At 43.1% G+C, this 27,678-nt stretch overlaps 1 protein-coding gene across 6 annotated transcripts in view; it reads left to right on the forward strand.

Annotated features, from left to right (window-relative positions):
* The window catches only part of nav3 (neuron navigator 3), a 221,515-nt gene that overhangs the window by 50,569 nt on the left and 143,268 nt on the right, over nucleotides 1-27,678 (forward strand). For all 6 annotated transcript variants that reach the window (XM_078243124.1, XM_078243119.1, XM_078243120.1 and 3 more), the window contains exons 2-3: nucleotides 10,444-10,561; nucleotides 14,404-14,456. In XM_078243124.1, coding sequence (XP_078099250.1) covers nucleotides 10,444-10,561; nucleotides 14,404-14,456 — 171 coding nt within the window. The remainder of the gene's footprint in view (nucleotides 1-10,443; nucleotides 10,562-14,403; nucleotides 14,457-27,678) is intronic.

Genomic DNA, 27,678 nt, shown 5'->3' on the forward strand with positions numbered 1-27,678 from the left:
ACATGCTAATCAGTTGTCCTTGGAAGAAATAAGCCAAACAAACAGCGAGGCACACTTAATAGGCTCTCAGGAAATAGTGAGTAAGACTTTGGCTCAGGTGTCAAAGGAACTTTCTTTTGGAAGGCAAAGATTAGAGTGAATTGGTGTGTTTTTATAAGCTCCATTTTTATTCTTATGTGCATACATTGATTATTCACGTTCATTCTATTTTACATCTGTTGTTGCGTTTGGTTAGGGTTTTATCACCGTGCATTATCGTTGTCGTAAACACAACTGGACAGATCTTCTCTCGCCCCCACGTCCCCTAACCGAACACACCCACACTTGGCTGCGATTGACAGTTGGCACGGCAACAAAGGTGCTCCGCGCTCATCCCATTCACATCCTTAAGATTGCAGTCCATTTCTGCCTCTTAAAATTGTTGTGGAGAACGCTGTCACGTAAATAAAGTTATTATTTTTGATCCCTCTTCACTAGCGCCAGGCCGCAAGGAAACTTTGAGTCTAAGATTTGTATATTGCCGGTGTAAACTCCCCACTTGGGTGTTTGTGAGATTGGAGTGGAGCCATGTTGGAAAGCTGCCTGCTGCGATTACCTCAGGATTAGGTGGGCTTGAAGGAGGCCTCTCCATTCCGCTCCCAGGACAAGATAATGATGGTTTCTGAGGGAATAGAGATGCATCAGACTTATCCCAGGAAACACCAAAAAGGTTTAGTGGAAATGGCTTCCAGGTGCTTCGGTAATGTAGTTGGACACTGAGAGTTGTGTATGTGAGAATGCTCATGGTTATCATTCTTTTGGACCCTCTTCTTTACTGGTCATACTTAGGGCAGCAGATGCTCACAGTTGTTTATCTCCAGGATGAGGCAATTCATCTGTTTTACTGACCCTAGAAAAACGGATTCACGCTTTTTTCCGTCCTCTACAGTTTGCTATTGGATGCACAGCTGTCCAGTTACGCATCGAGTGAAAAGTTCCAAAACTCAGCAGCTTGTTCATGCTTTATGACTTTATTACCACAGTCTTCCTTCACTGGCTCCCTGATGCCAATTTACTAAGTACCACAAGACCCATTTCAGACACATTATTATTCAAAGCAGAGTATTTCGATCTATAAATTTAAGATGATTTTCATTGTCGATTAATCTGTCAATTATTATTTTTCGTGTCCGTGAGTCTGCAGGGGGACTATAAGGGGGAGGGGGAGGGTTCATCATTAACCTGCTGCTGAACTGGCAACTTCAGCTCGACTTGCAGCTCGTTAACACAACCGGGTTCTTACAAGTGTCCTGCTTGGCCCAATAAAATGGCTCTTAGAGGGTTTGTTTTATCTGAGTTTGAAGCGTATGAAGCTGAAGGCTGATTTGACTTGTGTCACCATCCATCTCCCATCATATTCTGAAAATGAAAGCTTCCCCCACACCTTCCTCCTCAACTTGTGTGTTCAACGTGTTCCTCACTTAATTGTATCTGGCATTATTATCTTCAAGCTTTTCTGTTGCAGAAATGCTGCAAGAGCTCTGACTAGCTCTGAAACTATCCATTATTTCCATTGTCGATTAATCTGTCGATTATTTTCTCAATTACTCGCTTTGTTGTTTGGTCTATAAAATGTCAGAAAATTGTGAAAAATGTCGATCAGCGTTTCCCAAAGCCCAAGATGACATCCTCAAATGTCTTGTCTTGTCCACAACTCAAAGATATTCAGTTTACTGTCACAGAGGAGAGAAGAAACTAGAACAATATTCACATTCAAGAAGCTGGAATCAGAGAATTTAAAAAAAGAGAATTACTCAAACTGACTTATCGATTATCAAAATAGTTTGTTATTAATTTACGAAACTAAATTTAAGAAACCAACCTCTTCCCTTTTTTTATAAAACACAAGAATAATTCACACATTCAAAAGATGGCTAAATTCCCTTTTTGGGGTTTTCCCAGTTATCACCTGTCAATTGAACAGCACAGCCAGAACAGATTTTCTGCTGAGTTTGGCTTTCTGTGGGTGGCTTTTTTTCTCTACCCCCCCTCCATAAACTGACCTGACGGCGATGCCTCCATCCGACCCCGGCTGTTCCCATCCCCTCCATCACTCCTGGTTTGCCACGACCAGTGGTGGAATGTAACTAAGTACATTTACTCAAGTACAAATGTCGAGGTACTTGTACTTTACTTGAGTCTTCTCTTTTCGTGCCACTTTCTACTTCTACTCCGCTACATTTCAGAGAGAAATACTGTACTTTTTACTCCACTACATTAATCTGACAGCTTTAGTTACTACAGTAGTTACTTTACAAATTAAGATGTTGGCACACAAAACACATGCAGTTTATAAAATCTGATGTTTTACTATAAATGAAACTACCCAACAATATACAGTAACAACTCCACTGTTTGGATCGTTTCCAGTTTGTAAAATGTGAGGATTTTTCTGCATGGAGTACTTTTAATACTTTAAGTACATTTTCCTGATGCTACTTACATACTTTTAATTAAGTAACATTTTCAGTGCAGGACTTTTACTTGTAACAGAGTATTAGTACTATGATCTGGATACTTCTTCCACCACTGGCCCCGACCCAGAGACAGAGACGTGGCAGAGAATCATGGAGGAAGCTCCATTACATCACGGCTCCATCGACCCCGTTGGCTCATCGCTCGTTTAGTTAATGCAGCTTTATGTTGTGTTTAATTACATTTAGGACCCATGCGGGAGCGGCACCAGTGCCAAGTTGAGGTTTTTGGAGCCAGTGTAGTCTCTCTTCCTGGCTAGCCTGTTTCAAACAGCATAACACAGCTAAATGTCTTCCAAGTGATTGTATACTATTTACATGCACAAACCCCTTGAATGCCATTAACTCCTTAATTTATTAGACAGCGTTGGAATGATGCCCTGATTAAAGAGCCCATACATTAACAGTCCTTCAATGGACATACCAGCGCAACTACTGCACAGTGAGTCCTGCAGAGTTTGACTCCCTTCTCTCCTCTCACAACTGCATCTCCTCTCTCTCTCTGTCTCTCTCTCCCTCCTCTTAACCCGGCTCCCCCTAGAGGCCGAGCAGCGCCACTGCAGTCTCTCTGCCAATAACACCTGCGTAGTCAGCTGGAGTCACTGCATTGTGATCAGGACTGTTGAAGGCAGTTTTTTTCTGCTGTGGGAGGTGAGAGCGGGCTGTGTTTGTTAGCGGCGCTTGGGATCCCTGGTGCCGAAGGGGGAGAGAGATCTGCAGTGAGAAGGGTCAAGAGGAAGAGAAGAAAAGACACTTCATGTGGCATCCATCAGGATAACATCACCACAGAGACTGGACTTCTGCTGACTGATGCTGGCTGCCGGAAGAAAGGAAGAGGAAGGAGGGTGGGCAAGGGGAGGGGGGTTCAATATGTGTTTGCTTGTGTATGAGCAGCTGGGGGATGTGTGTGTGTGTGTGTGTGTGTGTGTGTGTGTGTGTGTGTGTGTGTGTGTGTTATGGTCTCATCCAGCACGTGTGTCTCTATGATGTCAGTAGTCTCAGTCAGCAACCGCTGAAGGTGGTGTTACTGCTGATGTTTTGCCTCCGTCGTAGCGTCGGCTCTGCTTCCCGAAGCAATTGGGATTCAGAGAGAGGAGAGGGGTAAACGAGTGCAGGAGGCTGACAGCCTGAACTCTGAGCGCCGCTGAGGAGTCATGATGAAGTGAGTGGATCAGTGAGTCGGCGCTCACGCGCAGACAGGAGGACAGGCTGCTTGCAAATGTCCCTTTGGTGTTTGTGCTTTGTCACAAAGCTCAGGGAGAGGACCGGGGGGGGGCGTGCGCTGACGGGTAACCACAGGTCCCAGGGCAGGTCCCAGCCAAGGGTATAGTAGTTTTACATGTTTCAATTAGTTTTTTATTTGACTTTAGTTCTGACTTTTGATTTCGTTTTAGTTTACTTTTAGTTCATTTTCAGAGTGCGTTTGCTAGTTTTTATTTTGTTTTTATGTATTTAGTTTGACAGTAGTTTCAATTTGTTCTCAAGGTATACTGTCTCAGTAGTATGTAGCCATATGTATACAAAATACATGGATGGAGAATATGTGATGTTTAATGTTTAATCTTTGCACCACAATTACAGCACTGCGCCATCTCATGTCAAATCCGTTCAATTTCTGTGGTTCGATGTCTCGAGAGTTGACAGAAATTCATGCTGTCTCCTTTTTTTAGTAGTCATATATCATAGCTTAAAAAACTGAAACGATTTACGTTCATTTTTATTTTATTTTTATTAGGTTTTTTTTTAACCTGGCAATATCGTTTCAGTTTAGTTTTCATTTGGTTTCAGTTTATTAAAAATGCCACTGCTTATTTTCGTTTTAGTTGACTATAATAACCCTGGTTGGAACCCAGGACATCGCAGTCACACCTGCACGCTTCAACAGGCTTCAAAGCCGCTACCTTACCTTTTTCTAACTAAACTCGAATTTCTGGTGAGAAACGGGAAGATTGTTTGCAGTCTTGCCTCCTCTCATCTTTGCCTTGATTTGTCTGAGCTCTCTTGAAGTTGACTCTTTCCTTGCAATATTTCAAACTCATCTGTTGGCAGAGAAGTTCTGAAAATGTCCAGATCTAGAAGTTGGTGGTTTATAGACTTTATAATGGTTCCTTCATGGTTCATACATTTTAGCAGATTGGGGATTTCTTCAGATTACTCTGATTACTGGTTTATACTTCCATAAGGCAACCAAAAATGGGGGGGGTTTGGCTAGAAACTGTGTTGTGTGTGTCTTGCTTCCACAAGTTGACATATTTAAGTGTAAAAGTGAATTTTGGAGAACATGCTGTTCCAGAGTGGGGAGGTTGGACTGAAAGTTACATAGATGGTGACTCAGCGTTATCGCAAGCTGTCTCAGAGTCGGGTAGGATGGGTTTAAAGAAGATGTGAACGAAAAACTTTTTTACAAATTCTGTGATGGAATACTAATGCTCACCTGCTGGTACATGGTGAAGTATTGAAATAAAAATAGGCTGTTTTCTATGTTTAAGCTAACTTTTTTTGTGTGAATGTCATCAGCACTCTTCTTTTTTTTGACAGGTTTCAGTGTGCGCACCAAGCCACCAAGCCAGAGTGAAATTTTATTTGTGAATTCATTCAGTGGCTTTGTTGATTCCTATTGGAGGCTGTATTCCATTCAGCAAGATCCCGCTCCGAGCAAACACTGTCTCTGTGCAAGTGTTTGCTCAGAGCGGGACTTTAAAGTCACTTTAGTTTACTTTCTTGTGATTGTCAACCTGTGTGAAGCTGTGTTGTCTTGCTTGTGGTAAACGCTGCTAATCCACTAACCCCCCTGCAGCATAAAACCAACTTTGCAGAATACAGTGTGTGACCTCCAGGATAGACAGCTAGTGTATAGCCCTGAAGATGTGTGCTTATTAGAATCCTCACCCTCCAGGAGCTGCAGCAGATACACAGGCAGCTGGCTATTTTAGCCACAAACTCACCAATATTAAATTCATCCGCTGGGTATCTGGATTACTCCCTTCCTCCTCTCCTCACTTCTTACTTCTTACTCGCATTGCCAGACCTTCCTCCACAGCGCTGCGGAGGAAGGTCTGGCTAGTCCACACAACACTCCGGGATGGTCTTGGGCGGTGCTAAGTGCCGGACGGAACTTGTTTTGGTGAAACATGTATACGTAGGGAGGCGAGCTCTGGAATTGAAATGGCTGTCGAGTGTGTGATGAGAATTGTACTCCAAAAGATTTCCGTTTCTTGCTCAGAGGATGTTTCCCCCGTATCGACCAGAGTTTAGAATGCCAACACAAAGAAAGCGGAAGGCGAGGGACATCCGGCAGAACCGGAACAATCCCATAAATGAAATGGCGTCGATATAGTCTAGAAAATCTCGAACTCTTTATTTCGATGCACTCCGCCCCTAATATTTGCAGTTGTAGATGGAAGCCCACGATAATTAGCATTTTCTTTTGCCTATTTTCTGTAAATGTAGTTAAATAAATGAACTGAATTTGGATGGGAATGTGACTATTGCTGTCAGGGGAGTTGTGTCTTTACTCTGACGGTCTACCTCTCTCTGTTGCTCTGCAGAAGCGTTTATTTTCTGTCCCTGCTCCCATTTTAAGGGGGGAGAGAGAGGGAGAGGTGGCTGGTGAAACAATGTAACGGATCAAACCCTCCTCTTTGTCCCAGGTCTCTGATGAACGTAGCTGTCCAGCCGCTTGTGTTCAAGCTTTGGTGGAATTTTTAGTTGTCAGCAGGAGCAGCACATTCACACTCTTCATTCCTCTCTTTCTCACACACACTTTCTCCATCCTCCTGCCCTCCTGTTTGTTTACTTGCCCCCCGATGGGATGTGGTTTGCATTTGCGGCGTGTGTTTTTCTGTTCGTCTGAGTAACGGAGCCCCATTTGTGTTTTGGCTTTACGACTTCTCATCCCAGAGAAAGTCGCTGAAGGAAACCACAACAGATACAAACTTCTGAGAGGCGGCATCTTTAAAAGCGCGTCTCTCTTCCAAGAAAACGAGCGGGAGAGAAAAGCTTTTAATTGTGAGCGGTGTGTGAGGTAAATGAGGGGAAATCACGAGAAACCAGTTTTATGAGGGAATTCCTTGAGAAAAACCGTTTGAGATGCTGAAAAAGCCTGTTCTAGTTATAGAGACTTCATCTGCAGAAGACAAAGATCTTACAGTTCCACCATACAGTATGACTGACAGGAAGTTTAGCGCAGACAGCCCTGTTTTCCTAAAAATGACCTTCCCATACAACTAAAAGCTGCATTCTCAATTGTGTTTCAAGGGAAACATATTTTCTAGCGGATTACATTGTTTTTGATGCATCACAAATACGTGGATGGATGGGTCAAACAAACACGGGACCCAGGAGACCGCTGTTCGTGTCCCGTGTGAAACCAAAAGTCAACATTGCCTTATTTTAACTTCCTTACATTAGGGGTGGGAATCACCAGAGGCCTAACGATCCGATATCACCGTGATACTTATGTCACGATACGATATTATTACAATTTTAAACATATTGCAATATTCTGCGATATATTGCAATTTATTACCTTTTTCCCAACTCAAATTATGTCCCCAAAAGGAAACTTCGTCAACATCACACTTCAATTTTGTTGCTGCAAAATGTGATTGTCGAGCAGACAAACTGACCAACACATACTGTATATGATAAAAGAGTGATACTTGGCATCTGTGTATCGATATAGTATTGCCACGGAAAATGTCGCGATACTATGCTGTATCGATTTATTTCCCCTACCGTACATGACATACTTAACTTAAATCACATACGTAACTAAGGTACAGTGTGTACCTTTAAAGCTGTGCAGCCGTTGGCTCTGGCTTTAGATTATCTAGCCTGTGACGGGAGAAACGCAGCTCCTTTGAGAGAGAGAGAGAGAGAGAGAGAGAGAGAGAGATTTCCTATTGGTTGTTGTGTACATGCATTGCTCGTGCGACAGAGAGGGGAGAGGGAAAGCTACATAAAAGAGGTTTCACTCTACCTCAAATTCTTGTTTTACACTGCAGCTTTAAGTTATGTTACAAACGTAAACTATGCTATCAAGTAGCCTAGTTTTGTTTCAGTTCACAATGTTAACCACGTGTTCAAAACTGCAACCGTTTCACAACGTGCGCTGGTATTAGGACGTGTTGAAACAAACCTAGTCTCGCTTTGCCAGACCTTCCTCCAAAGCGCGCTGAAGGAGGGTCTGGCTACTCCACATAGCATTCATGGATGGGAGGAAAACGTGCTCTGGTTTAATGGCATTTCTTTAAACCAATCAGAAAAGTCATGGGCGGTGCTAAACTGCGTGTGACAGAAAACTCAGATTATACAGATAGTCTAGCTAGCTGTCTGGATTTACCCTGCAGAGATCTGAGGAGGAGTTAACCATAGTCCTCATGAATCCACCGGATTTAAAATTCCAACACAAAGGAAGCGGAAGGAAACAGAAAAGACATGCATCCGACGGAATTTCCTGCAGCACCGGAGAAATCCCTGAAGTGTAACGCGAAGGATATAGACTACAATAAACCTAATCCGGGACAAAATGCGATTATCTCAAAACGTTATTGAGATCGTAGTTTAGTTGTATGGGAAAGTCATTTTTTAGGAGACAAGGCTGGCGCAGTAACACCACAAGAAAAAAAATACATCTTTACCACTTTAATATGAACTTCTATCTTGCACCCAGAGCAGCACAAAGCCCGACGTAAGTGTCTTTGCTAGTTTAAGACCGACACAGTTGTCAATTTCCCGTCCAGCGCCCGCGTCGTTTAAATAGCAAATGCATCTGCGCCCATCTTTGTGCCCATGCGTGCTGGTCTTACAGGGAGGTGTGTTCAGGTGCATTCTTGACGTATTGCTATCTTGAGGCAGCAGGAAGTGATCGCGCCAATGACCAACAAAAACGCTGTATAATGTTTTAAGCCTCCAACGTCTCCTTCCAGGCAGCGCTGCGACCGTTGACTTCAAGGCACCTAACCCTAACCATAACCATTGCCTAATCCTAGTGCCGTTAGACGTTGGGGGCTTAAAACACCGAAAAACAACAAAAACTTGGTCTAAAGTCAATAGCGCAGCATTTCATTGTTATTTTAAAAGCACATTAGTAAAAATGCGCCTAGGCTGGTGCACGAAGTACAACCCTTTTGAACCATGCGCCCGGCGCACGGACCCTTTTTTCCGGCGTCAAACTAGCAAAAGTGGATTGGTACACGCCCCAAACGCACCTGCACCAGGCACTTCACGCCGTGCGCTTAGATCGTTAGATCGTATAGGGCTGTACATCTGCATTAATTCTACTTTTTTGACATTAAGGGATTCCTTTTATGTGGTGGACCCCCACCTCATTGAAGATCTTACATTTCTGAGGGGATTTCATCATGCTGCTTACGCCTGCATTGCTTTTTTATTATTTTTTTTTGTGTGCTTTTTAATCCAGGGATAACGAGAAAAGTTTCAGGCAGCGGAGCAGCAGTGTGTGTCTTTATATGGGCTGATACAGATTTTCTTTTGGTCCCAGTATCTCAATTCCTAGCAGCCTAGCAGGAAGATGTTCCTCCATGGCTGTCTGGGGACATTTGTATCAGTGGGGAGAACCAGGTAAATTTTCTAGTTAATGTAATTTCCCAGGTGCTGTCTGCAGTTTGGAAACAAATATGTGAAGTTAAGGTATATACAACTACTTGGGATGCTTGAACCAGCATTTCTGGGATGGAGGACGGCCTTTTAACTCTCACAGCTTCTTCAATCCTCAGTTCATGTTTGAAAAATGGAACCATTCTTACACAAAGAGAACCTGATTGTTTTAGTAGATTCCTGCGTCCGTGGGGCCGAGCACTCGGAGCCATGTCTTTTGGCTTCGGAGCCCGGTGAAACCGCAGCAGCTGTCAAGATCAGTCTGCCGCCCGCCGGACAAAGCTTCGCTTTTCAGTGGGCTTATGGGCTCTAATGAAAGACAAAGCGGATGTTAAGAGGTTTAGGTGGCAATACAAAGGATTATCCGACATGCTACCCTTCCGGGTTCAGACACATAGTCGGGAAAGTGAATCCACCTGTTACAGCAAACGTCTTCTTTATGACTTGATTCATGAAAAAGTCATGCATTTGAAATACTCTTCTACTTTCAGTACTACACACTTCTTATAAAATTAAAAGACTGAAGATGTCTGACAGATGGGCATTATCCTTCATTTGTCGGCGCAGGCTGACTGTCACATTTACATCTCTCTCATCCATCTATGTCACAGTGTTTGCTGGGATCATTTGTGAATCCCACGGAGGAAGATCATAAACAGTGTAGCTCTCCGAGTGCCAAAGCTTGATGAAATATTTTGGACATTCTCCCTGGCAGGACATTAACCACATCACTGTAGAGAAGACAGAGAGGATAGGCAGCGTGGTGGAGAAGAAGTCAGTTAGAAACTGTGAGAATAAAATAGGCTTCAGGGGCAAAACCTTCCTTCCTTTACACTATCCAGTTACTATTATGTAACTTGGTGTTTTCTCTGAAGTGCTTTTTGACAATGAATGCATCATTTTAGATGTTTATTCAAGAGTCTGGGGCTCAAACTTACCCATAAAGTTATCAGGACTTCCAAGTCATCCATGTTTGTAGTTTCCTGACAACATATCTAAGGAAGGAAATGCTTTTCCGGAATCAGTAGGTCAATGCAATGCTGTGTTGCCACTTAACAAAAGGGTTCTTTCAGAAAAAAAACAAAAAATAAAATGTCATGAAAGGATATATTGCTTTTAAATGACTGAAGCGAGTGATTGTGTGACATCACAAAGTCCCATTAAGTGAGTTGACTCTTTGCTACTGCGTGTCATAATTTGGATAACTCTGGATCTACTGCACCAAAAACTGTAAAACCTTGTCAAACGTACACACACACACACACACACACACACACACACTGACAGGATGTTTTCTCTGTCGTTGCAGATTTACACAGACTGGGCCAATCACTATCTGGCCAAGTCTGGCTGTCAGCGCCTCATCAAGGACCTGAGCCAGGACATCACCGATGGAGTCCTGCTGGCCCAGATCATCCAGATCATAGGTAGGTATCCACACACACTGTCATACACACCGGCTGTTCTCATGAACCATCCATATGTCGCTACGCAAAGTAAAGCACTGTAATTTGTATGTATACTAGGTATTTTTTGCTTTATGCACCACATTGTCTGCCGCTGTATAAGAACGCTGTGGTCTGCATAAGGAGACGGTCGGGGTGTACGGGTGGGTCATAAAACACAGGGCTTTCAAGCCGGGGAGCGGAGTTTGCTTCCTGGGGAAAAACAAGAGACCTTCACCCAAGAAACGCGTGTCTGTTCCCCGGGATCATCGGCAATTGCCTAATTTCGTACGAGATCGTACAAACCTGTTCATTAGAATGCGTTGCACGCACGCACGCACACACACACATACACACACAAGCGTCTCATCTTTTCTGTATTGTCTACTGCTGTACCTATTATTCTATCATCTATCTCTCTTCTTCCTTCTACAGCTTTGTGTCTCTCTTTTTGCTCTAGTGTAGTTAAAGGGATATTTCACTGTTGGAAAGACGAATATATCTTTAAATTGGGTCAGTTATGTAGTAGAAATGTGAAAAAAGTATAGAAATTGGTGCCTTCTAGGCCGAGATAAGCCAGAAAATGTGTTTTTGGCTCATGTGGATGAAAGACGCCAAATCCCAGAATGTACTTGCTTCGCTGCTTTAGAGTCCACTCCCACGCCACACCTACCGTTTACAGACAGACAGTGAGGCAGCATTCAACTCAAATGTGTTTTATTGTCATTTCAACCATATACACAAAACAACGTTTTACCGTGGCTCTAGTGGTGTTACACATTTAAAATATATAAAAACGACACTATATAAAAACGACATATGCAACAGGCTCCATTTAGCTAGTGCACACACACGTGCTCCGTAAAGTTCAGCTAACGCATACTAGCATTAGCGCTTGGTGGACTGTAAACACGATTATAAACACAGTCTCAAATTTGCGTGGAATGTAGAATGGTCGGCATTTAATAGTCACAAACTCCACCAGCAGTTAGCATTTAGTTGGATACAAGCAACTAATTTCAGCACGTGTCCGTGTTAACACAGCCCATCTCCACTCTTACCCGGCGACAGAGAAACAGGCTGGATAGTCCGGTACACTGTTGTTTCCACAACAACAAAAACACAGCAGTCTCTGAACTTGCATTGGGAGTTTCGTTGAAGTTGGATGTAGTTCAGTTTGTTGTCTAATGAACGGACACTTGCAAGCAGGATTGATGGAACAGGTGGCCGGCTAGCGTTAGCTTTCCACCTAGCTAGGTTATACTCCAGCCCCCGTTCGCGTTTCACCGCTGAGGATGTCCCCCTGTGATCGCCTGTTCCGGCCGCTGCCCGCTACGGCCACTTCAGCTGCTCACTCCGGCCACCGCAGCTGCTGCTGCCCGCTCCGGCCGCCGCTGCTGCCCGCTCCGGCCACCACTGCTGCCCGCTGGTCAAACTAACCTGTACGGCGGGCTGCAGCAACCTCTTATTTCCGAACATTCATCTCTCCCCCGCCCCGCGAGGGCTGGTGGTTTACGAAATTTCCCAGTAGATTTTTTTTTATCCCACTCCGCCGCAGATTCCGTCTGTCTGATAGTCCGGTACACTGTTGTTCAGCCATGTTTCCACAACAACAAAAACACAGCAGTCTCTGAACTCGCGTTGGGAGTTTCGTTGAAGTTGGATGTAGTCCAGTTTGTTGTCTAATGAGCGGACACTTGCAAGCAGGATTGATGAAACAGGTGGCCGACTAGCGTTAGCTTTCGAACCTAGCTGCTTTCCACTCCTGCACTCCTCTGGTCCCTTTCCCCCGGTTAGCGGCATCAGGCGACACCGCAGGCTGAGGTGAATACTCGGGGAAAGCCGACAGTCCAACCCCCTATGGGCGGGTTGGAAACATGTGGAAGTAGCTCCTACTACTGGCTGTACTCCATAGCCTCTGGGCAAAAATGCCTCTTATGACGCAAAATGACGATTTTTGCGTCATAAGAGGCTTTTTTTCAGACCCACGATGCAGAGATCTCTCGTCTCAGGGGGACATGAGGGAGGGAAGCACGAAAATCATTCAAAAATACTACCGGGTTTCTACTGATACAAAGCTTAATGCTAAATCGGTGACGTATCCCTTTAAGTTCACACCTAAAGTGCATTCAGTTGTAATAATTATAACTATTACATACTTATGACATATTTAGGAGTATAATGTCTTACTTCAGGTATAACTTTTAATGTTTAAAAAGAATATTAATAAAGCAGAGATGAATAAATCCATGTGTTATCGGCACAATAAAACACTGCGTGTGTCTATAATTCATCCTGTCTGGGAGATGAAGCGACCACACACGCATACGCACGCACACACACACACACACACACACACACACACACACACACACACACTGTTTTGTCTTTGTTGTGGTGAGTCAGAGGGAAGCTGTTCCTCAGTCTGATATTTGGGCCAAATCGCAGCAGCTCTCCGTTGTTTTGGGTGCCGGGTGAGCTGCAGCAGAAGAGATCTATGGCTCTGACACCCTGGGGTGCACAGGCTTGTGTCTCCCATTGCACCCCATCTTTCTGTCTCTCTTTCTCTCCCCTTTTATGTCTCTATGTCTCCCTTCCTTTCTGGCGCTCTGCTTCTCGTCATCTCTGTCTCTCTCTCTGTCTCTCACCGTTGAGCTTTTTCTAGGTCTCTCTCTCTCTCTCTCTCTCTCTCTCTCTCTCTCTCCCCCCTCACATCTTTCCTCTGTCAGATCTTACTTTCTCTCTTATTTTCTCCTCTTTTTCTCTCCTGTCTTGCACTTGCTCTCACCAGTGTTGGGCAGTAATACAGTACATTGCTGACTCACACACTGTAATGTGATTACACTTTTCAGCAAAGAGTGTCAGGGATTACAATTAAAAGGCAGTGATACTCGTCTCAGTAACACTGTTACTTTGACTTTACATTAGTCTATAATAACAATCTTTTCCTAACCATAAACAAGTACTTTTAAATCAAACCCTAGCCACAGAGGTGGAACAAAAGAACAGTCACAACTGTCTTATTCATCATTTTTGTAACGGTCAAAAATGGTCACATGGAGCCTGTTAATGGTCAGTAAGTGCCTCCGCTGACTGTTTGTTGAAAATCACACAGTAATACATAGTGAGTAATTCTGAAGTAACCAGCACTGGCTCTTATGCAATTTTGTCTTTGTGTCTTTTCAGACACATTTCTCTCACACATTCTTTTTCTTCTTCTTCTTCTTACGTCTACTGCCTTTGCTCTCTCTTTCTTTCTTTCTCTCTCTCTCTCTCTCTTTCTCTCTTTCTCTCTTTTTCGTTTTTACGTTTCTCTTTCTGGGACTTCCTCTGCTTCTGTTTAACACACTCTCACACACACAAACACATTTTCCTCTCTATTACATATGCTGCCTTTCTCACTGATGCTGTCTGTCTCCCCAAATCTCTCTTGTTTCTTTTTTTTTCAAGCCCTGTCTTAACTTCCTTGCTCTCTTGTTCTCTCTCTCTGTCTCCCTCCCTCTCTCTCTCTCTCTGTTGGATTGAAACTTTACCCTCCCTGTTCGCCCGAACAGACAATGAGGCCAAGCTGGCCTGTCAGTAATTCTCTGGCGGCAGCTGACAAATTAGGCAGCTTTGCTTCCCAGACCTTTCCTGCATCCCTCTGCACCTCAACACACACACACACACACACACACACACACACACACACACACACACACACACTCTCACACTCTCTGCTGGACTCGTGCACCTGAACTCCGAAGTGATTGGACGTGAGGATGTTAACGTTCACTATGAGACGACAGTAAACATCTCATTTCTTCATTTCCTTTCTCACGCAGCGAACGAGAAGGTGGAGGATATCAATGGCAGCCCCAGGAGCCAGTCGCAAATGGTGAGTGTTTGAGCTTTTCTATTCCACTTCATCCATCCTTTAATGCACTGTTGCCTGACAGAGGCTATCTGAAGCACAGACTGCACTGCCGTTGGACTGTAATGATGTTTCACTTGTAGCAGCAGTAAAACAAAGTTAAATTCCTAGATTACAGGGATTACGGGCGGTCAGTATTGTAGTGCAGAGATCCCACTTCATATTACAGAACTCAGGTGATGCTCTCATCCACACCTACTGACAACATTTCAACATCCACTGACCCTCAATATCCCAAACCTGTGATTAAAAATGAACTCCTGAATCCCTTTACAAGCCAAAAATCTGATCTAATTCTCCCCTACCTGTTCTCAATGTTGTGTTATGAATCCAGTGATCAAGAGATGAGACTGAAATTACAGTTTAATACATTACTCCAGTGGTGCAAAGTACTCTGACTCAAGTCCAAATGTACTTCACTTGAGTATGTCCGCTTTTTGCTACTTTATGCTTCTACTCGTCTCCATTTTAGAGGGATATATTGCACTTTTTACTCTACTACACGTGTTTGGAAGCCGTTGTGGCTACTTATTTTTCAGATTTAGATAATGAAATACATATGGTAAGCTTCTAAAATACAAAGCATCTCTATACCTATGGCTCCCAACTTGTTTGACTCGTGACTCCTCATCAAGCAGTGTCTACTTTTTTAAATCTTTTCTAAATTTCAGATGTCTATGAGCTGTTAGCAGTGCCACTAAAGAGTAATTTCCTCTGTAAACCTATCAGATTGTTTCTTTTGAATTAACCATTTGAGGCCCAAAGAGCCAAATGATCCGATATTTCACAAAGAAGCAAAGATTACAGACTTTACTATTACAGACAGATTTATCCTGTTAGCCTTGTTTGGGAACCACTGGTCAATGCTACCTTACTATATGAAGTAGTTTAAATTAGCTCCACCTCGAGCTACATCATGAAAATGCTACATATGCATCAGAATTAACAATCCAGTGATATAGTAAACTATAATATCACTCACCTGAGCCACTTTTAAGTACATTTTTCTGATAACACCTCTGTACTTTTACTTAAGTATGAGTTTCTGTGCATGCACAGTAATTCTTGTATTGGAGTATTTTTACATTGCTTTTGCTCAAGTAAATGATCTGAATACTTCTTCCACCACCCTTAAGGGACACCTTTTACTGATTCACAGTCAGAGAAGGTGTACGGTGGTCAAGTCGCATTGCCTTACCTAGTCGCATTACCTTCCTCCACAGCGCTGCGGAGGAAGGTCTGGCTAGTCCCCACAGCATTCTGGGATGGGAGAAAAACGTGCTCTGGTTTATTGGCATTTCTTTAAACCAACCTTTTTCTCTCATCCCGGAATGCTGAAGTGTGGACTAGACAGACCCTCCTGTGCAGCGATGTGGAGGAAGGTCTGGCAAAGCGAGACTACAGTATCTGTATCGCTACCGGTATCGGAAATTCTTTAAACGATACCCAGCCTTAGTCCCAGTTGAAATTGATCATCTCTCAAAGCAGTGTTGCTTTGCATGTTACTTTCAAACCATGATTTCCATCAGCCATTTGTAACGACTCTGATCACAAACCATAACTTACTAACTCTTTGTAATTCACAGAGATGGGGATGAACGTATAGTAGTAACCACATCGCCACTTGACCAAAAACACAGCAGAGCCCTGAAAGTTCAAACCCTGACTTACAGTACTTGACTTACTATGCCGTTTTCAATAATCTGCGCTCCTGGCGGCTGAGCGATGCTGGCGGTGTCGTTTTCTCCCTCTGTTAATGAGATGGAGGTTCTGTATAACCGCTGATTGTCGTCACTGTGAGATAATTACCCTTCACTTTAACTAGAGTTGACTAAGTGTTTATGCAGTGTTGGTTTGCCCTGGCATCTCCCCTCCTGCCCATTAAAAGTGACTAAAGCTGTGTAGCTGCTTTGGCGCGCTGTGAGACACTGTGGGCGGGCAGTGAGTTCGGTCCTGACAGCGTGTGTCAGTCTTAGTGCCCTTTTTCTTAAAGCTGTGACAGCATTTTTGCTTTTTTTGGAGCATTTTCTCTCTGTACCATGCACATTGTCCTAATATGTGTCAGAGTTTCAATGTTTCTGCTAGTTAGTAAAGAAGGCAATGGATTTGATGAGCTCTCTGAGGAGAATCAGTGGAGTCTTTCCAAAAGGGCCCCATCACTGGAGTGAAGCCGAATGTATTTTACAACCGGTTTCACACGTTCTTTGCCGTTTTCAGCTGTTTTGTTTTTACCTCTATGGTTAGTCCAGCTGCAATGGAAGCAACATTAAAGAACCAGGAAGGAAGAGAATGTCAGGGTCATGTGAGTCCTGGTGACCCCTAATGTCACTGTGTGAGCTCAATGTGTCAAAACCAGCTCTGGAAAGATAACTCCTGTGCATTTAATTATGATTCTGGTGCTGGCTGGAAACAGCTGAATCCAGACTGACGCACCGGTCGGGGGTGAGTGCGTGAGTGCGTGCGTGCGTGCGCGTGTGTATGTGCAGCTAGCTCTGTGTCTCAGTCACTTACTAAGCCCATTGATCCACCACCTGCTCTGACCACAGAGGGTCCGGCCAGCTTGGGAAACTGAAGTTTGAGGAAGCATAGCTGCTTATAGTGTCAGCGCAAAGGGAAGGAAGCATCTGACACACACACACACATAACATCCACAACGATGGAGTCAGCAAGCAGAACCGCTGTTTGGAAGAATTGTGAACTGTCTTATAGACGGTCTCTATGTATATATTTATACAGGTCATTTGGTTACCATGGTAACACATACATTATGAACATTAGCACACAAGAGTGCTGGGATTTTCCCTAATTAATCATAAATTGAAAAGGAGTTCAACCAAATGTGTGTTGTGCTTGTGTCCTGCTCCATTTGTTTTGCCAGTTCCTCAAAATGCGGTGAAAAGTGGCGACCATACAGTAACTATTAGCCGTATTACATGGTGGTGGCATGTAATGCATTAAAATGACATGCCGGCACCACAGAAACAATGGCAACAGGAAGTCAATTAGGATCCTTTGTTGTGGTGGACACATGAATCCCTTGGTTCAACACAGCCCTGTCTCAAAGTGCGCGTAGGGAGGAGGTCAGGGTCCAACAAACACAGGACTTCAATATTAATTCATTACATTTATCAAAGCGCTTCACCCAGGGACGGCTGTTCGTGTCCTTACTTTTGTAACTGTGGGTTATGTAACAAACGCACTCCTTTGAACACAAACCGTGATTTCTTTTCCTAAACCTTACCAAGTAGTTTTGTTGCTTGAACCATAATTGTTTCTCTGGTGCAAATTTTTAAGACATTATGTGCCACAACCATGTAATAGGTGTTAAGATGTTGTAGTCATTTCACGTTGCGGTACATATAAAAAAAAGCAGCATGACTGGCTCTCAGTCACCAGAATTAGAAATTTCCCAACATGCTTCTATGTAGTGCTGATGATGTCCTAGTGACCTAATGCTGCTCTCAGTTTGTTATATAAAAGTCAGTGTGAACATTAACCGGACCAGAATTAAAAGGTAACTTTTTTTTACCTTGGAGGGTCCAAATGAACTAAACCACCCTCAGAGATCGAGGTGACGACACATGAACATATTGCTCTCCAAGTGCAAAACTATTTTGTCAGACTTGTTTATCCCTGGGGCTTGAACATCATTGTTATTAATCTCAAACTTTACTTATTTACTGACAACCTTGAGAATAACTCAAGCTGTTTTTTTTGTTTTTTTTACTTTTGGCTGCATATTGACGACGCGAGCTCTGAATGTTGGAGACCTGCCACTGGCCACCTACTGTAGCACCTGGAGCTTAAACTCCTTGGCCAGAGACATCACAGTAGCAGCAGCTGTCAGTGGCGGGGCAGATGAGTCTGATTTACTTCCTCTGCGCAGATTTAGTTCCCCATTTGGGACTTGAAACGGTGATCCTGCAGTCACAAGCCTGTTTCTCTAAGTGGTGGGTCGCTTGGCGGCCCAGTGAGTGGACTGAGGCCAACTGAGCAGCTGCTGGAAGCTGAGGAGCAGAAAGCAGCACGGCAACAGCATCTGCAAGCTTTACAGCTAATCTACATACATAATGCACTCCTTTTCTCTAAACCCGCGTTCGCAATTTGAGAGATCCACGAGTCAGTTGAAGTTCTATCATTTCCTGCAGAGCTAAGCCAACATAAAAACTTGGCCGATGTGTGGACGGCCAGTAAGAGTTACGGCCAAGAAAGGTCTGCTATGGCTTCTCACAGACATCTTCCAACAGCAGCTAATTCCTTTCACTTCCTATTGTTTCCTTCCAAAGATTTAAAAGCTTTAATGGTTTAAAATGCCCCAGTTGCACCCATCTCTGGAGTCATTTTGATACCTGATCAGATCAAGCTATAATCTCTACATTTCCTGTTCATTTGAACTTAGCCAGCCAGCCACTCCATGCCTTCAATCAGTATCTGAATGCTTACAGCAGTACAGTGTAGTCCTGATAATTATAGGGCCAACGTGTAGAATATAAATTGGCATAGAAATAAATTGGATAGAAAAGGCAATTGAACTGTTTGCTGTGGTCATTTGATTAGTACAAATACAGTTTTCATGGTGTCAACACGCGTCAGTAAAGTTGTGTCACAGCTCACTTAGAGGAGAGTGGCCCGACGCAGCTCGGAAGACGTTTTCCAGAGTAAAGAGGAGGAAGGACTGTTGGACCCCCACCTGGCTCCCACACCCCACCTGTCACAGAAAACGAGCCAAACAAAGCTGTCACTCATCTGGTGATAGCAATGTGCTTTGTGTGGGTGACGCATTAAGTTGTTAAATCTGACTGATTTAGCGGCTGGCTCTCTGCCTCGTAATGTTACTACTCCACTGCCCGTTTGTCCGTTACTGCAAAACCTCACCTCCGCAACGGAAGTTTATTATTTGCCAAGGCAATGGTACACATAAAAATGGCTGCCGCTCTGACTATTCCGCTATGTTGATTTGTATGTGAATGGCCTTTCTATCCATTTTAATTCTATTGTATCACCTCTGACTGCTCAGAGGTCTAACGGGACAGCATGGCAAAGAATGTAAAGTATGAATTAATAGCCACCGGGTTTCCCCTCCTCTACTTGCTATAATTTGCTCCTATAGGGAACAATATGTAAAACAGTTTGACCTTTGGTCTCTGTACTATTACAGTAAGTAATAAAAGTCTGCATGTATAGTGTGTCCTCTGTTAAAACTAAGAGCTCAAACTTTGGTCACTTTGTTGAAAAATGTGAAGTTATAGATTGAAATGCCACAGCTTTTAAAATGCTGTCCCATAACTGTCCTTACACTAGAGTTATACTGGAAATAATGCAATAAAAAGGAGTTATAGTTACACTTCCAGCCTTTAACTAACAGCTTGTTGATCCTCTCTTAGATCCCCCAAAACCATGCTCCAACTACTTTTAATTCCTTTCTTAATGTCAAAGCGATACTTTGGCTGCATCTGTGCAGTAGTTGCTTTCAGTAATGGAAGAATAAGTATTTTTCTTTTGCATTTCCTTTAGACCTCATTTCATGTAGACATATCTACATTGTGAATGCAAATGGGATTCCACACATTTGAGGCCTGGCGTTCCCAGTGGTCAGACTGGTCAAAATTGCGAACATGCACGTTTATTTTCCCAGTGGAGCTTGTGGCTGTTTTTCTTTCTTTCCGGAGAACAGTTTTGGTTGGATTTATTGGTGTATGAACTAATGATTGCTGGGAATGTGTTCCTGAACGTCGGAGCGGGGCTTGTCTACAGAACCGTACCCTCGACCACATATCTGGTCCCGAAAGGAATCGTCTGCAACCGCTGAGCCGGCCAGTGAAGATGATGAGAACGAGGAATGACAGGAGCGTGGTACGAGGGGCTTTCAACTCAGCGGAGATTTGAGTCTGGTTCTGTTTCTTTCCTGGATACAGTCTTTTTTTTTTTTATGGTTTTGTTATTGTTTCATAGCTTTGTGATAATAGAGACAGAAAATGTAGAACGTGGATATAATACAGTGGCTAGAGAGAAATGTGAGGCAGAACTTTAGGTTCAGTTTGTCTTCTCTAAGTTTTTATCACACCTCTCAATAGACTCACCCTTCTAGATTACTTGTATACTTGCAATGGATGGATTTGACTTTGAGATTTTGGATAAAAGCAACAGAATGGTTTTCCCTACCATTATAAGGCTAAGGGGCAGCACCCAAGCCGTTTTGGGCACCACCTAAGCCGAATGAATGTAAAATCAATGTGAGGGTCGAAAGTAACTACATGACTTTTCTCAGATCTAACGATTGTAGTTGGTCCCCAGTGGACTTCTTCAGCAAGTTTTATCTTTAGGCTTCTTAAATGTTGTTTATTTACTATTTTCTCTAACTTTTCCAAAGTTTTAGACACAGATATGGTAATAATAATGGTCCAAATTGATGTGAAATAGCTTTTTTTTTATTGAAAATGTCTCATTTTCTTGAGTGGGGATCCGTAAACGCCCCAGCCAAATCGGTGCGTCTTCCTCACCTGGGGAAAAGACTGGAGAGCTAATCACATGTGATGTAAAACTATAAACACATTCTGTGGATTAACGATCGCACACAGCCTTTAAAGGTCTCACCTCATGGCGCACTCTGCAATCCCTCTCCCATGTGAACCTTCACGCCCTCTGACAGTGCAGTTTCATGGTAATTGTACAGACATCCAGCGGAATTATATGCACACCCAGGTTTTTGAATGAAGTGAATGAGTTTTATTTATTTTTTCCATTTCTCAGAAGAATCATGCTCAAACAGGGGAACGGCAGGCGGGGGACCAAGAAGAGGCCCATTCAGCAGAAAATATTAAAGCCTCGCAACACTAATCCTTCTCATTATAGACAGACATCATTAGCAAACCATAGAGCGCTTCCCTGCAATACAGATGACGGTGCAGTTTCACTTTCTGGATGTGTGTGTACTGTATGTGTACTGCGTGTGTGTGTGTTTGTGTGTGTGTGTGTGTGTGTGTGTGTGTGTTTAGCTTCTAGCAACCTCAGGGAAAAAACAAACACTGTCAAAATCTTACATGAATGCAGAGATGAAACATCTGTCAGCAGAACAGGGCAGAGTAGATTACATCAAACCGCAGCCTTGGCTCTCGTCCAATTCAGTTTGATTTGACAATTTGATTTCTTTGACTGTTGATTTACATTGAGGGAGCGTTTGTGTGAAATGCGATACAGTAAGAAATGTATGCGCACTACATATTTAAAAAATAAATCAGTTTACGTTACATTGCGCAGGAACACACCGTGGCAGGAAAATGTCACATTGTCGTGATTTTTGTGGTGGTGTCCGAACTAAGAAGTTTTCAAGATGAGGAAGAAACTTTAGATTAGAAAAATAAATGAATGCTGAGGTGATTCTGTGGCAGAGTTTACTTTTTTAGCTGCGTATTTCAAACTTGAGGGAAATTGCTGTGATTTCTCAGCGTTAGCTGGGGATTTTTATTCCCATAGAAATATTATGAACAAACCTTTAGGAAGTGAAGCTGCAATTGAAATACTGAAACGCCAGCGTCACTGCCAAATCAGTAGCTTTTATCAGTGACACGCTCAGTGGTGACTGAAAGCTCCGTTGTCGGCTCTGCTTACTACTTCCTGGTTGAAAGCTGACTTAAAGCCAAGAAAACAACCATGATACGACATCTCAGTTGCAGATACGCGTTTGATGAGCTACTGGTCTTGTACTAAACGGAAAGAAAAGTTCACACCATCTTAGTTTAGCATGTTAGCATGCTAACAGTTGCTAATTAGCAGTAAACACCAAGTACAGCTGAGGCTCATGAGAATGTCATTAGTTGTGCAGGTTGAAAACTAGACCTGATGATGGTGCTAGGTCAAAAGTTAAGGGATCACCAAACAACCACCACCTTCAAGCTAGCTTTAGTTTTGAAGAAAATGTGGATGGTGCAACAAGGCAGGCCTGCTTAGTTCTTTCTGGGAATGATTGTAAAGAGTTGCAAAGAATTTCCTCTCTAACTGGGACGTTTTGGGACTGATTGGGGGGGATTGCTGTGGACAAAGTACACACAGCGACACACTGGTAAGAGAAAAATTACGTTTAAACATGTATCCAGCTAATTTAAATAGCTCACGTTACTGTGCTGTGTGAACAGTGATGGTCATTTAATATTGTATAAATGTTCCACCAAAACAAGTTCCCTCCTGAGACATTTTGCAGAGCCACCGTCGCTGCGTCCGGAGATTAGCGCCGCCCCAAGACGATTGTGATTGGTTTAAAGAAAGGCCAACAACCCAGAGCGTTTTTTTCCCCTATCGCAGAATGTGTCTGTGGTGTAACCAGACCTTACTCCACAGCGCTGTGGAGAAAGGTATGGCAATGTGAGACTAAATATTCAGTGACTATAAATCTTTCAGCTGAACTTAACAAACATATTTAAATCCGCAAAGTGATAACAAATGTCACACTGTTCAGTATTTTATCCTTAGACGCAGGTTTTGTGTGCAGCCTTTTGAGGCCTAATTGAGTCTAGGGTTTCTTAGAGACTATAAAAGCCTACCGGTCTCATCTGGGCCCCATCTGTTGGCAGCCTGCACACCAGCCAGACAAGAGGACAAATGGCACGAGCCACTCAGTAGTATCATCTTCACCAGCCTGATGCTTCATCATCAGCACAGCTCGCCATTAATCTCAGCGGCTAATTGATTGTGTGGCCCAGGTTCCTACGAGGCCAAACCAGTTGGCATCTGTGTGACACTCTTCCTCAGGTCATTGATTTGAGCTTTTATGAGAGTCAGTTAGTCTAGAAATACACAGACGAATGGATGATGGGAACTGTGGGCTTCTGAAACACCCCTGATGTCAATTTGCATGACCAGCGATTCGCAGCAAGTGGCCCAAAGAGGGCAGAGGCAGATGGCCAGTTTAGACTGCTGAAACTATAGCTGTACATGGGGTATTATTTATTCGCTCTTCATTTTCACAATCTGGATGCCTGGATGGAAGAGAGGTTAGATTGTGACCAGAAGGTTTTAAGTTCAAATCCCTTGTCAGATGGAAAAGCTGGCAAGCAAAAGAGAGTGAGAAATGTCCTCACTGTCAAAGGCTGAGGCAGCAACAAATCAAAATCAAGATTAAGACCAATTTTGTCCAAAACATTCATTCGATGAAGCAAACCAGTGTCATATCCATACACAGAAGCTGTTTTTAGCACAAACTTCCTGCACAGGCAAAGTTATCATTTGACTGATGAATATAGTGGAGCATTTAGCAGCTAAAGAGCAAGATATTTTTCTCTGGAGTTAGTGGAGCCCCAAAACACTTACTGTACGTCAAATTTAGCAAACAGTATAGGCTACCCTATACAGTAAACTCCAGAGCTCCGTCGGATCAGCGACAGTTGGTAGTAGTGTTTAGCTGCTATACAGCTCCATGACGCCGGCTACAGAGAAACCAAAAAAAAGGACGAGTCAAGTTGAGTAGCGCCCTGCCGTACCATGCAGTGGAAATGCATTTGAATGGCACACATTGTGACACACAGTGTCAACACAGTCCTGCAGCGTAATTCAATTCTGCACTGGACCCACACGTAAACAGCTTCTTATTTTTTGTCAAGTCAACTTTATTGGTATTTCTCAATATGTGCCAGACATACAGAGGAATTGAAAATACGTTTCTCTCCGACCCACTTTTGTACACTTTTGCAATATGTACAAAAGATAAAAGTAATATATACAATAAATAAATAAATTCTTAATAGTGCAAAAGTATGGCAAAACCAAACGGTATAGAAAAACAAAAGTGATTGAAAACGTGCAATATAAAGGAAAAATATAAAATGAACGAATTGCACCTGTGATCCTGTGTACGTAACTATATTTTGGCAGACATTTGACATCTTGGAACATACTGCGAAGGATATGGATGGACATAGGAAAAGTATGATTATTCCAATATATTAAGACCAGGTTAATGTTGAACTCTGTCTGTCACTGCCAAGCTCCACAAAGGAGCTATCTACAAACCTTTCAGAATCCCCTTTTATTTATTACTTGTTTTATTCAAGTGTCACCACCAGAGCAACACACATTTCTAATATTTACTGCCAGATGTTAAAGAGTATGGTCTGCTCACCAGCTGCTTCAGAGATGCTGGAGCTTGTCCTTAATCATTTGTTTTAATTCTATACTGTGTTGCACTATCAATAAAATAATGTATGACCAACACATGAGCGGGGGCTTTTCCATATGATGTTAATCCTGGACTGACGCTGCAGATGTCAGTTTCTTTGGCGTGTATACAGTTGGTGTTTATCCGTCTTCATATTTCATCTATGCATATTGAAAAGAAGATGAGGCATCCATCTTGTTTGGACCAACACATTTTGGTCTTGCTTTCAACACAGTATACAGTCAAAGAACAGGATACCTAGCGTGTTTCATTATTAGTGCAGTAGGTGTTGAAAGGGGTGCATGATGAATGCTGGATGCCCCAAATTAGGATGTCTAGAACCAGTAGGACTTAGAATATGACCCAGTTTTTAATGTATGGCTCCTCGAATGCCTCAGCAGCTGTCGCTCTAAAACTGCTCTCACACTGTGACTCCCCTCGCTCTCTCGACTCTTGTGAAGCTTCTTTGGGGTCCATCTTTTTCTTTGTCTCTCTGCAAGCGCCAGTCTATTTTTATTTATTGCAAGAGGTGGTGTGTGTTCTGGTGCACAGGTTGACCCTGTCATAAGTTAGCCAGTTGAGCAGCATGAACCAAGCACCCAGGGGCCCCTTACAGGCTCACTTGTAGCTCAATTGGAAGCTTTTAACCACTCATTATAACTGAACGACATCGGCAGATGTTCTGTTAAGGGAGCTTGTTGAAACGGGCGCAGTGGAGGACTGCTAACCTTTGATGCAGCGCAGTGTGTTTGACTGTGATGCACCAGCTGTAGTCTCTCTTTACTATTCCCAACCTTCTCTTATTCACTGTGAAAGTTGCAGTTTGGGAGTACATAAGAAAGTTGAAATCAATTCTACTTGAGGGCTGTCAATTAAATTATTGAATCGTGATTGATTGCAAATGAATCACGTTTTATCTTCTAAAAGTACTTTAAATGGGATATTCTTCAAGTTAATGTCAAGTGGTATTTCAAACTCGACGTACTCTGTTCACATGGACAGCACATGCAAATAACTTTAGTCTTGTGCAGCGAACCATCTGGAAGGGCTTTGAAACTGAACCTGCCATTCAAAAGACCCTTTTCTTGATCCATTTCTGCTCAAGGAGCTTTGTTTCTGCTAGCCACTGTCGGTACCCAATCCGTGCTGCCTGCACGATCCGTCATGCGCATGCGCAAGATAATCCTGTTTTATGAGGATTTACGACACTGCACGATCTGTTCCACGCTTCCGCTCGTAGTTGTAGCGGTCTGCCGTTAGCCTCCACCGGGAAGCTAACGTTAGTTTAGCTAACGGCTAATTCAGCTAACTGCTAGCTGAGACAGCATGTAATAATTTTAAAAGACCCTCAAAATAAAACCTGAAAATAACCGTTAAAATATATAACAGCTGTTACGTCAGTTCTACTTGTTCTCATTTAAAATACAATCACTCAAAACTTGTCTTTATTGTTATTGCTGTAAAGTCTTAATTTAGCTGTAGCCTGCTTTTCCCAGTGTTTAGTTTGAGTTAACGTTATTTTAGACTGAATCAAGCTGTCAGCTAGCAGTTAGCCGAATTAGCTGTTAGCTAAACTAACTAACTAACTTAGCTTCCCGGTGGAGGCTAACGGCAGACCGCTACAACTACGACCGGAAGCGTGGAACAGATCGTGCAGTGTTGTAAATCCTCGTAAAACAGGATTATCATCTGCGCATGCGCAAACATCTTGCACATGACGGATCGTGCAGGCAGCACAGATCGGGTACCGACAGCCACCCACAACGCTACTGCTACATCGCTTCCTGATTTTTCCAAACTACGGAGCGGTCCGAGGCCCAAATCACACAACACGCGTCCAGGAATTTCGGACCAGGATACATGATAACCTATGTCTGATTGCAGGGACCCAGGTTCTATTCAGCCCAAGATTATTTGTTCTGGGAGATGGATCAATCTTAAGTGGGATGGATAAACACATAAGAAGCTGGGTCCAGACTAGTTTAATGATAGCCAGACATATTATTTTAAGAGGAAGGAAGAATGAAGGGGTGCCATCAATCCAGGAGTGAGCTTGTGAGATGGCTAGGATGGCGGTGCCCTGTTCAAAATGTCATATAAATGGTTTGCCAGATTGGATGTCTATACTAGAAAATGGGGAAAGTACCTGAACTTTCTGGAGGGCTCCTGAGAAGCTTTGTGCTGGGGAGAGACGTGTATGATGGGCTTATGGTGTTGTCATTTATACATATAAATACATATGTTTATGTGGTTGATGGCTTATTGTCTATTTTGTCACTATTCTGTTGAATGGTCTTGAATATTGTAGTTACTGTCATCTTTTCTTGATTTTTGTCTGGGTGGGTGGTGATGACGACAAAGGGGGGCAATGTGTTCATGTTGCGAGTTGTATGTTGTTAAAAATAAAAAATAAATTCTTAATCACCAAAAAAAACAAATGAGTGGCATTAAAAGGGAATTTGTGGTAACTCGTTATTATCGCGTTCATTTTGACAGCCCTAGTCTTTTCACAAATTCCTTCTGTCCTTAGCTGCTCAGATTAAGCTTATGTGATGAAGGCAGAATTGTCTTTCTTCTTTATCCTCTTCTTTTCCCCCTATGATATTGTTGAGTATTTGCCCATGGACCCATTGGCAGCTCGTCTCCTCTCCCGCCTCCCTGTCCTTAGTAAACCCCACCCGCCTGGCACCCTCCTGGGCCCCCCGCAGCGTGACATGGCAAGTGTCAGGGCTGAGCTTCACTCTTCATTCCTCTGTGCCTGAACAAAAGGAGGCTTTTACTGTAGTTGGCACTGCCTCATAAAGTGAGAACACCAACAACTGTGTTTCGTGTGAATAGTCAAAGTTGATGACTTTTGTTTTTGGATTTATTTTTACGCTTATTCCCAAAAATGCAGTTGACGAAGCAACATTTGTTGACTCTTTTGAGAATTGTCAGTCACTGCACACAGGATGCTCTTGTTTATTCCCCCCAGCTTTGTACTGAAACAAAAGAAGTTAAAAGATCTCTTGGGAGTCCAGCTTCTCCTCACTGCTCTGT

Source organism: Sander vitreus, chromosome 23 (genome assembly GCF_031162955.1).
Source record: "Sander vitreus isolate 19-12246 chromosome 23, sanVit1, whole genome shotgun sequence".
In the NCBI taxonomy this organism is placed as follows: domain Eukaryota; kingdom Metazoa; phylum Chordata; class Actinopteri; order Perciformes; family Percidae; genus Sander; species Sander vitreus.